The 11,136-nt window shown below is 32.9% G+C and overlaps 2 protein-coding genes across 2 annotated transcripts; both read right to left on the reverse strand.

The window, feature by feature from the left end:
• Positions 1 to 244: 244 nt before the first annotated feature.
• On the reverse strand, positions 245 to 912 carry LOC107840089 (histone H3.2). The gene has a single exon (XM_016683821.2). The coding sequence runs from the start codon at positions 829 to 831 to the stop codon at positions 421 to 423; it is 411 nt and encodes a 136-aa protein (XP_016539307.1). The 5' UTR covers positions 832 to 912; the 3' UTR covers positions 245 to 420.
• A 3,270-nt stretch (positions 913 to 4,182) lies between these two features.
• Positions 4,183 to 8,757, reverse strand: LOC107840080 (protein S-acyltransferase 18). Its single transcript, XM_016683809.2, has 9 exons — positions 8,584 to 8,757; positions 8,345 to 8,458; positions 7,874 to 8,200; positions 6,869 to 6,937; positions 6,704 to 6,775; positions 6,480 to 6,608; positions 6,324 to 6,404; positions 5,183 to 5,356; positions 4,183 to 4,936 (listed from the first exon to the last, which is right to left on the reverse strand). The coding sequence occupies exons 1-9, from the start codon at positions 8,623 to 8,625 to the stop codon at positions 4,376 to 4,378; spliced, it is 1,569 nt and encodes a 522-aa protein (XP_016539295.2). The 5' UTR covers positions 8,626 to 8,757; the 3' UTR covers positions 4,183 to 4,375.
• Positions 8,758 to 11,136: the final 2,379 nt, after the last annotated feature.

Below are 11,136 nucleotides of genomic sequence, written 5' to 3' on the forward strand. Positions count from 1 at the left end.
AGCAAACTTCAGTTCAGGACAGAAATCATTTCTCTCGCAGATACTGAATATTTTTCTGATAACCAAGTGTGATAATGGGTCTAACAGGAGGGGGGGAGGGAATAAGACATGGTAAATAGAACTTCTTAATACATAAAGGTCACGAGTATCAAAGAAAAGATCTAACAGTCAAGTAAACAGCAAGTACAGATTCAATCTTCGATTTGGAGCAAATAACACATTAACGTAATTGCAAGAAATTTGATTGAAGAAAACAAAGTAAAAATTCCATTAACCAGATTCCAAAATGCTAGTAAAACCAACAGTTTATACATTAATTCAACTGAAATCACCAATTGGCTTTACACAACAAACCCTCACATTGCAACAGATGTAAACAAAAAAAAAACAAACAGATAAACACTAACAATCTTATTCTTCCTAAGCCCTTTCACCACGAATCCTCCTAGCAAGTTGAATATCCTTAGGCATAATTGTAACCCTCTTTGCATGAATAGCACATAGATTAGTATCTTCAAACACTCCAACAAGGTACGCCTCAGCAGCCTCTTGTAGAGCAGCCACAGCACTGCTCTGGAACCTCAGATCCGTCTTGAAATCCTGAGCGATCTCCCTCACCAGCCTCTGAAAGGGCAACTTCCTGATCAACAACTCAGTCGACTTCTGATACTTCCTGATTTCTCTTAGAGCCACAGTTCCTGGTCGGAAACGGTGAGGCTTTTTCACTCCTCCGGTTGCCGGAGCAGATTTTCTGGCAGCCTTTGTAGCTAGTTGCTTCCTTGGTGCCTTCCCGCCAGTGGATTTGCGAGCTGTTTGCTTAGTACGCGCCATTTTTGGTGTATATTGAGAATGATTTTGAGAAATGTGTAATGGGGATTTTATATAGAGAGATGAAGGGCGGGAAATTTGGAAAATTTGGAAAAGAGTTTCGAATTTTTTGGCGGTGTAATGATTCAGAGTGAATGTAAGCCGTTGATTGAGATTTTGGATTGACGGTGGACATTGGAGAAGAGATAGATTGCTAGGATAGAGATCTGGGTGCTAGTAAAATAACAAATGTGTATTTGCCACGTGGATAGCAAAGCTATTTACTCCCAAATTAATTGTTTTCTTTTACTTATCTTTCATTTTTAATTCTTCTTTTTGCCACAATTTTGCTGCTCCATTTCTGAAGAGGGAGCATCTAATTGGCTACCCCTTTAATTTTATTTTATTTCTCCCTTATATTAAAAAGAGTTATTTCAATTTATTTATTTAATTTATAAAATCAAACTAATCTTAGAATATTTTTCATTTCTATCCTTTGTATTAAATTACTTTACAGTAATAATTTCCAAATTAAAGTTTCAAGACATCTTGAATAAGATTGATTTAATAAAATATATTAATAATTAAAATGTTTTTAATAGATGTGTTTAGTCAATAAGGACCAAAAAAATGATAAAATATATTAATAATTAAAATGTTTTTAATAGATGTGTTTAGTCAATAAGGACCAAATAAATGAAAAGGAGGAAACAAAAATGACACTTCTAATTAAGCTATTTCCACAAAAATAGCCATAGAATTTAAATTTCACATTCTAGCTATTTTAATTTACTGATTTGTTTTATACCATTTCTACAAATTTTCTATACAGTTTTATACATATCTTATACATATAAATATTTTATACAAAAATTATATAGTTTCGATACATAATTTATATAATAATTGTACTTTTTCACATTTTATACAACAATTATATAATTTTTATACACTTTCTATATATTTTTTATATATATTTTATACATATATATATTTGATAGAACTATACAATTTCTATACATATATCTTATGTAGATACATACTCTATATAACAATTATACCGTTTTTATATAATTATATTTAATTATTATTTTTAAATAATAAAAAAATCAAAATATTTTTCGGTTAAAAAATTTATAGAAAAAAAATTAAAAGGGTTGAATGTCCAGGTTGAAAACTGTATCAGTATTGTATATGAACTGTATCAATATTGTATATGGGTTGTATTTGAACTACATGGGCCAAAATAACTCAAATTAGGAAATGACTATAAAGTGGAAATACTTTATCCGACTGATTATTTTTTAGCAAAATCTCAAACTTCGATTATCTATATCTATAATATATTAAAAGTGTGAAGGCCTTTAGAAAAGTGAATTGAACTTTTTGCCCTTCATTAAAATAATTCATTTTAGATAAAATCGTCTATTACCCTTTTCCCTACAATTAAATTCTTCAAAATAAATATACTAAATTTTTGTTACAATTAAATTCTAACCAAATTTAGCTTTTTTCTCTACTTAATTAAAACCCACATTTTTTCCCTACTTTTTTAAAACAACCAAATTTAGATTTTTACCACATTGAGCTTTTTACTCTACTTAATTAATTAAAACCCACGTTTTTTTTTTCCTACTTTGTTAAACATTTCGATTTTTTTTAATCTCATTTGATTCCTACATGATTTCTTCAATCAAAAAACACCTTTAATTTCTCTACAATTAAATTGTTTCCAAATTTAATCCACCCCCCCACCCCCCTTTTAAGTTTTTTTTCCTACTTGATCGGATGAAATTACTGTACTATTTTTTTTTCCTATTTGTTTCCTGCTTGGTTTCTTTCAACCAAAAAATTATTTTTTTCCTACACATCTAAATTTGTGTCATCTTTGGTTTGTACATTTTGTCCTTCTATATAAACCCTTGAGCTTTTTCATTGTTCATTGTTATAAGCAGTTGCGATCTTTTATTGTTTTTCGTCTCAGCACAGTTTTAACAGTTTTATTACTAGGTTTTTGACGTTGTATCATCTCTCTCTTTTGTTAATTTAAAAACAATATTACTTACTATGCCAACATAAATTGCTTAGTTTAATTTAGCTTAATGTGTCATGTTAATTAAATATATTTTGTTTTCTACTTCTCATAACTAACCTTCTTTATCTATCAACCTACGACATATTAAGGTATATTCTTCTCATCTCACAAATTTACCTCTATTCTACGTTTTTATCGTTTTATGTGTCCTTTATAGTAATTTCTATTGCTTATAACTAATCTTCTTTATCTACCCACCTACCAACAAGATTCACATATTCACTTATAATTCTTCTCATCTAATAAATTTACCTCTACGATGAAATTATACGTTCTTCGTATTGTTTTGTTGCAGTTTACAGGTGATAGATGAATGTCGATCGGCTTTGAGAATTTTTGTAGGTAAAAGTTAGGTTTAATTAAATAAATTATCCAAAAGATATTGAATTTAATTATTGTATTTATTTTATTATTTAAACAAATATCCTATTTAATGTAACGTTTGAACTCAATAAAATAAGGTACACGCGCAAGGTGAACTCAATATAGTGAGATACACGAGCGAGGCGTGTACAACTAAACCAATTTATTTTAAAAAGTACTCCACAATATCTTTCCCTTAATTTCAACCTCACATTTTTGGGTGGATTATTTTATTCGCTCTGTAAAAATGGCATTAGTTTGTAAATAATTTGTTGAAGTCATATAAACAAAATTTCCGAAAAAAGGATTGGAAAATTTATTGTAATATAACCAAGAGGTCATAGGTTTAAGTCGTGAAAACAACATGATAGAAATACTAGGTAAGACTTGCATACAATATACTTTTGTGGTTCTATTCTTCCCTATTCTTCCCCAAATTCCACACACAATGGGAGCTTTAGTGCAATGTGTTAATTGATGGGCAAAACTTGTCTTGTCACAAATTCTACCGGATCACAAAATCATGAGCAAAACTAGTGACAAAATGTCTGAATTCGTTACAAAATCCTAAAGGGCGCTATAACTTGTTACATAAAAAATTCACCAAATTGTTCTTGCTTCAAAATTGATCAGGATAACTCTAAATTTGATATACAACCTTCTAGTATCAATCACATTAATTTTTAATTGATAGATTCAACATAATCCTAAATTAATACTCTAGTGAGGCCAAAAATTAGATGGGAATAGGGTCAAATTTGCACCTCTACTCTTTGTTATACTATTGGTACAAAAATATCTCTAGCTTCACCTAAATGGTTCAAATATACCCTCTCCACCATTAGGATTGTCCAAAGTGGACACCCACGAACAACATCTAGAAGGGAACAAAGGAAACATTAGAAGGGCAACAAATATTCCTCAAAAAAATAGAGCAGTCTCTATATTTTTTCAATCCCACTTTGTTGGGGAACATATATAAATAAGATATTGCAGTTGCAGATAGCTTTATCATACATATGTTTGTGTTTGTTATATCAACCTGTGCGACAATTTCAGTAACATAAATATTATTACAAATAAATTAACAGTTTGAAAATGTACGCAATGCTATCTGGGCGATGCTGCAATCTCATTTTCTTTCTTCAAGGCAGAGTATAATACCTGCCTCGAAATGTAAGTCTCAAGTTCCCTAGAGACTTGCGTTAACTTCAAATCGAAATTGCCTCTATATCTATGCTTTGGTGATGGGGATGGTACAGTAGCATTACCACTACAAGGTGTAGGGACAACTGTAGGAGAATAGGAATGTCGTCGCCTTGGACTAGCAAGCTGCATTGGTGATCCCCCACCACGGATTAGCCTTCCTTTTGTGGTGATCACTTCTTTTGATAAAGCAAGTTCCCTACTGCTAACCATAGCTAAGGGAACTCTATTAGTGTCCAAATTCATTAGTGGTCCACTTCTTGTTTCTAGTGGTAGCGGCTTCAAAGGGTCTACTATCTCCTGCTTGATGAGCCTTTCCTTTGCCTTTTCAGCTGCTTGTAGTGCTTTCTCTCTACTCATACTTATAAGTTTCCAGGGGTCAATGTTAGCTCGAAAACCTCGTTTTTCTTTCAATGTGGATGATTCAGTTTCTCCATCAATCTTGATAGATACTGTCTGCAGACTCTGATTAAAAAGAAATGCAAAATTCAACTTACAAGATAGAAGAGAAATATCCAGTTTAGATTGGTTTACTGTCTGCGAGCTCTTCACTTTTGATGCTGTACCTTGTCGGATTCTTCAAAGATACACTACTTGGAGAATCCGACACACAACCATTGACATTTTTGAAGAGTCCGAACAACATAGGGTTTCAAGTACGCAAAAGAATTGAGGCAAAGATTCTTGAGGTAAAAAATGTGCATTATTTACCTGATTCATTCTTTTTTCTCTGCATGTAAGTTTTGAAATAAGTGATGCCTTTTCAGGTGAATCAAAGTCAATACTCTCATCATCAGAGGAATCTGAATCTTCTGATGACTCCAGAAGCTCCGTTGACTGGTTCTCCTCTCTCATTGCCAAAATGTAATCATAAGTTCTCATTCCCTGCCAAGAGAACCATAATTTATCTTAAGCTGTGAAACCAATAAACTTAACAGAGAATTTTGCGTACGTTGAGTTTCTTATGTTCTCAGTAATCTACAAGCCTACAAATGTTTTCTCTCAGCACAAACTGCTTACAACAGCTCTTAACTATGAAGATAAGCAGAAAATGAACCTTACTTTCAGATTCCTTACACTGTTAGCAACTACTAGTAGCTCCAATTAAGAAAATAAGCAGATAATAAACCTCACTTTAAGATTTCTAACACTGTAGCAACTAGCAATAGTAGCTCCAAGATGCAACCTGCTTTGGGATTTTTACACCAACATACGTAGTACTTTAAGATGTTCTTATACTAACATACAAACTTTCTGTTTTTCCATGGGTTCAAACCGTGGAAACAACCACTGGCAGAAATGCAAGGTAAGGCTGCGAATAATAGACTCTTGTGGTCCGGCCCTTCCCAGGACCCCGCGCATTGTGGGAGCTTTAGTGCACCAGGCTGCCCCTTTTTTCTACTTTAAAACTGATATGGCACCCAATTTTTCGGTCTTAGAAGCCTGTATACAGCAATTGCAGCCCTGGTTCTTCAAAGTTCCCTACCCTGAAGCAATGTGTTTTCCTATTTCCCATACATAAATAATCTTGCTCTTATTCATCAGTTATTACATACATAATAAGCCTATTTACTATCTTACATTAGTTAAATGGAAAAGAATGAAATGGGAGTGAATTTCTAACAAAACCCTCAACGAAATATTATTTTGTACATTTTTGACGAGGTGTTTTTGCGCCAACTGTTAAGCGATAAGCAGAACTTTCGGTTTGTGATGCTATTCCCGCTCTCCCCATAATATCCAATACAAAAGCAAACTCAGCCCTCTATTCTCCTTCCTCTCAAATCCAAAAGACCTGTTATGTTTCTAATGGTAGCAACAAATCATTGGGAAAAAGGAGGGACTGTCATACCTTCCGGATGAGAACTATATGAAATAAGAAAAGTTGTCCCAGCGCTGCTGAACAATATGATGTCATAAAAAATAAAACTGCCTGCAAAAGTATCAATTGAATGAACAACTGAAGAAATTGAGAGAGAAACAGTGGAGAAAGCAAGCAGAATCATACACAAATTGTTGCCAGAACTCCTCTAGGGAACTTGGCATTGAATCTTTTCTGAATCTCTAGCTCAATGCTCCTTTTGTTGGCAAAGCACCTTACAAATATTGCAGCAGCTGTCCCTCCTTCAATAAGCAGCTGTTTCACAAAGAAATTTGTTAGCTGCTTAAGATGAAAACTCAATAGGGATATCGAAAATAGAAAGAGCGTGCAAGAGAGAAAGTGGGAGTAACCATTATCAAGAGGAATATCATTAGAAAAATGAAGCTGGTATAGTTCTTCTTCCCGACACAATTGTTTAACCACTGCAACAACTCAAAAACAAAGATCCGGTCAGTTTGAGTCTAGGTTTTACCTTAACGTGAGACACAGCAGAGAAAGAGACCCTATTTCCTTACTCTGCAGTGGTGATCAAATCCCTCCACACATCGGTTGCAGGTCCTACAGTGTTTGCTACGCTTTTTAACCTGCAAAGGTGATCAAGTAAGACAATTTCATGTAGTTATCAACAATTAATATCTTCATACTGCTTTAATATGTCTGTTTCTAATAGTAGTTGTCAACTATTAGAAACTGCAATCTAGCTTCACCACATTCCCAGTGTGCGAGCCAGATACGGAGCTAATAAGAGGTAAGGGGTTCAATTGAATTCCCTTTGAAAGTTATTTTGGCAAGAATATTTTTTTTGGTTATACATAAACTGTTGAATATCCTTGACGTAAAGGAAGATTCTAGAGTAAAGGAAAAAGTGGTTGAAAAGTTATTGTAGGTCACAATTTCTAATCCCAAGTGCACTTAACCTGAACCCTGTCTATGAATATAGCAATCCTTTGAATCTTCCCTAATCTGCTTTCTCTTTTTATTATGCCTCGGGAGCCCAGTCTTTAGGAGAAGTGGTTGCTTGCTTGTGGCAATGGATGCCTGCATATGTCAATCTATCCTCAGTCTTTTTCCCCTAAAGCTAGAATTTTTTTCCTTTCCTTCTCCTTCAACCCAAGCATAAGGCTTTCTACTTCAGTTTATCAACTTTACCGGGCATGGAAGCACTCAAGCTAAAGTGAATGCACCTAAAGAATGGGTACAAGGCAGTGATCCTGCAAGACCCTAGACTCGCTCTGAAGCACCGACTCTCATTCTCAATCAAGTAAGAAAGGGAACCCCTTTAGCAAATGGGTATAGACCTCTTACCTAATGGACCATTAAGAATAGACTGAACTGGAGGAAGTTAGCATTCTATAATCATATCACTTTCGAGTACTTTTTGAATCCCCTTAAATAAATTTGAGACTCAGGCAGGCATTGGTGTGCGCAAGCCAACAGGCATATACCATCTCTTGGATATAAAGTCTAGTAGGTTCAACAAATTCAACTAGCTAAACATAACGAGAGATGCAGCGCCAAACCTCAAAATCACAAAGTGAACAAAATGAAATGTCATCATCTTTCGTCTGTGGCGCAACCAAATCATCTTTGACAAGTAGAGGAAACGTGAGCAAAGGCTCCAAATGAAGATTACTTTTAAAAGGATCCAGATACTTTCTCCTTATAAATGTCTTAAGTACTCTCCGCTCAATTCTCCTAATAAATCTCACAACAATCTGACCCAATACAAATCCATAATTAACATTCGAAAACGCAGTCCGAGTACTTTTCCTCTTCATCTTGAACCTCGTCCTATCAGTTGGATCAATAGCCGCACACCTAATAAACAGAAACGCCGCAGAAATTGCCTGCACATAAAAGGAAATCAAACAACAACAACAACAACAAAAATATAATTGAGAGGTGGAGAGAGACTGTTTCCAATAAATCATACACTGAAAATTCATTTTTTCGCCTCAGATTACAGTTGATTGAGCTAAAATTTCACTTACCACGAAGGAGTAAACAGAAGTGAGAGTGATTTCAGCAACTCTGTTGCCGAGGAGAAGACCGAAGAAGCAGTAAAAAGCCACTAAAAGGAAACAGAAGACCGACATGCCCACAATCTGCAAATTCCGTGGAATTAGTTGAGCACAGACAAGCTAACCCACACAAGCTAACCCACACAACGCGATTATATTATTTGAAAAAGTAAAGATTAGGAAAATGGGAATGGAGTTGGAGGACGAACCTGCAATGTGTGTAGAGGACGTTGCCACCCATGGCGTCTCATTTTTGTTGAGTTCGACTTCGTTTCTCTGTGTGATTCGATTTCTTTCTTTCTTATCTCTCACTCGGATTTTGTCTTTCCAACGGCACGCATCGCTCCCTCTTGTATTTCGAATTTTGAAACCACATGCCTTTTTTGCTTCTTTTTGGGCCGCTTTTTTAACCCATATTTTCATTTATGTAGTGGACCGTGGGGTATATGGTAGGTGTTAATTGTTTTTGAAGGGTAATTTATGCAAATCTCATAATTTAAGAAGCTATTAATATTTTCTTTTATAATTTTACTGAATTACATAAAATTTCATAAATTTTAATTTATGATACATACTTTAGGCCTTGATACATATCGTTTTTGATGCATTTTAAAGCAAGTAGTTAGTTAAATAAGAAAGTAATAGAATTGCATTTATTTAGGAGGGTAAATCATGAGAGAAAATCTCTAAAATGTAGATCTTATCATATATATATATATATATATATATATATATATATTAGACTTCAAACATATGTATCATCCTTAAAGTATGGGAAGGAAATACAAATTCTTGATATGTATTAAATACGTTTATTTGATACATATGCTTGATGCATGTATACTTGTTATTTTTTATGAATACATTAATGCATTTTAATAAAAAATTGATGGACTTTGATATCAAGAAGAATATAGTTGTGCGCATAGATATTTATATGTATCATGAACACGTACTAACCTACTAGATACATAAAAAAAAAGGAAAAATTACAAAAACTAGCATCCTTAAGACTATAATTATAATAAATAGCAATACTTTTTAAAAATTACAACTTATAGCAAAGGTAGCAATATTTTACCCACTTTTTAGAGAGGGGCGTTTGTTTCTCCCATCAGTTTACCTTTTTCTTTTTATTTCACGCAATATTCACTTTTCTCTCTCCAATTAACCGCATTTTTTTTTTTCAATTTTCGCTTTTATCTCTTAATTTGTTAATAAACATTGTGCTCCATAGTATTTGCATGTCATCTTTTCATATAATTTATATTTTTTTATTTTTTCGTATTGCTTTCTTCTTCATTTTTTTTTTGTGTTTTGTGATTTTTTTGATATTTTTTCAGCCAAGGGATGCGATTTTCGGTGATGGATGGGTTGGTGGCTTCGATTGAACTCGCCAGTTTTGGCATTTTTCGGTGAATTTTCGGCAGAGGGAGGGTCTATCCAGTAGATCTCACCGATCACAGGGTTAAATTTTAGTTGGTGGTTCGCTGATTTTGCAGATTCGGTGAGGGACGAGCTTGGCCATCGTTTTTATGAATTTTTCGATGATGTGGTAGCGGTGGGTCGGTATATTCCGACGAGATTTCTATAAAATGTAATTTTTACAATATAGATAGGTATTTGTATTTGGTAATGATAAGATTTGTATTTGTATTTGGTACTGATAAGATTTATATTTGTTACAGTGTAAATATGTATTTGTATTTGGTATTGTAAGATTTGTATTTGTTACAATATAGATATGTATTTTTTTATTTGTAATCTTATATTTTATGGACAATATGTTCATATATGTATTTTTGTCTTTATAATGTGAAGATATGTATCTGTTAAATTTAACATATGTATTTGTATTTTAGGGATTATATAAGATGTGTTTGTTACAGTATAGATATATATTTGTATTTGTAGGGATTGTGGTTTATATATGATGACATATGCTGAGCGCCTTACTTTGGGTGAATGTGTTCCAAATATTGTGGCATTATGGTTCAAGGAAAGAAGAAGAGAAGGCACAAAGTGATGATGAAGCACCAATGAGGCCTACTACGAAAATTGGGATAATAAAAGATACTGAAGTGCATGATATTTGACGTTTATTTTGAATTTATTGTATTTGACAACAGTTAACTTTAGGTGGACTAGGTGGACTAACATTTAGTTGAATATTTCTTAGGTCTCATATGTTACTTAAATATTGAAAGTCGATATTTTAATGTTTATTTGATGTGATGTTTAGATTTTTGATGTTTAAACTATAAAATAGAATTTTTCGTGGTTAGTTTCTGTTACTGTTATGCATATGTCGGTATGAATATGTGGTTTCCAGCTTTGAATATATTTTTGAGTAATTAATATGTATATTCAAGTTACTATATGTATTTTCCATATATGCATTTGTATTTTTCATTTTATACATATGTATTTTGAGTAATGAATAAGTATTTGGAGTAATGCATGTTTTTTTTTCCAGATATGATGCATTATGCATAAATACATATGCATTAATAATATATACATATGCATTATGCATGAATATTGCATATGTTTTTCACAAGTCTGGATATATATTTTCTTCTATGGATATATATATATACATTTTCCTAAATATGTATTTTCGATTATGCATATGTATATGTATTTGTCCAGTTTAATACATGTGTGTTTTACTAGATATACATATGTATTTAAGCAGATATGCATATATATATATATATATATATATATATATATATATTTATGAGTTATCCATAGATTTT

This window comes from Capsicum annuum, chromosome 1 (genome assembly GCF_002878395.1).
Source record: "Capsicum annuum cultivar UCD-10X-F1 chromosome 1, UCD10Xv1.1, whole genome shotgun sequence".
NCBI classification, from domain to species: domain Eukaryota; kingdom Viridiplantae; phylum Streptophyta; class Magnoliopsida; order Solanales; family Solanaceae; genus Capsicum; species Capsicum annuum.

What these genes read in the sequence shown, in the direction of transcription:
- LOC107840080 (XM_016683809.2), bottom strand. Translation starts at nt 8,625, where the DNA reads ATGAGACGCCATGGGTGGCAACGTCCTCTACACACATTGCAG. An exon ending in TGATATTCCTCTTGATAATG is followed by an intron (nt 6,609 to 6,703) that starts GTTACTCCCACT and finishes TTTGTGAAACAG; the next exon opens with CTGCTTATTGAAGGAGGGAC. An exon ending in ATATAGTTCTCATCCGGAAG is followed by an intron (nt 5,357 to 6,323) that starts GTATGACAGTCC and finishes TTCTCTTGGCAG; the next exon opens with GGAATGAGAACTTATGATTA.
- LOC107840089 (XM_016683821.2), bottom strand. Translation starts at nt 831, where the DNA reads ATGGCGCGTACTAAGCAAACAGCTCGCAAATCCACTGGCGGGAAGGCA.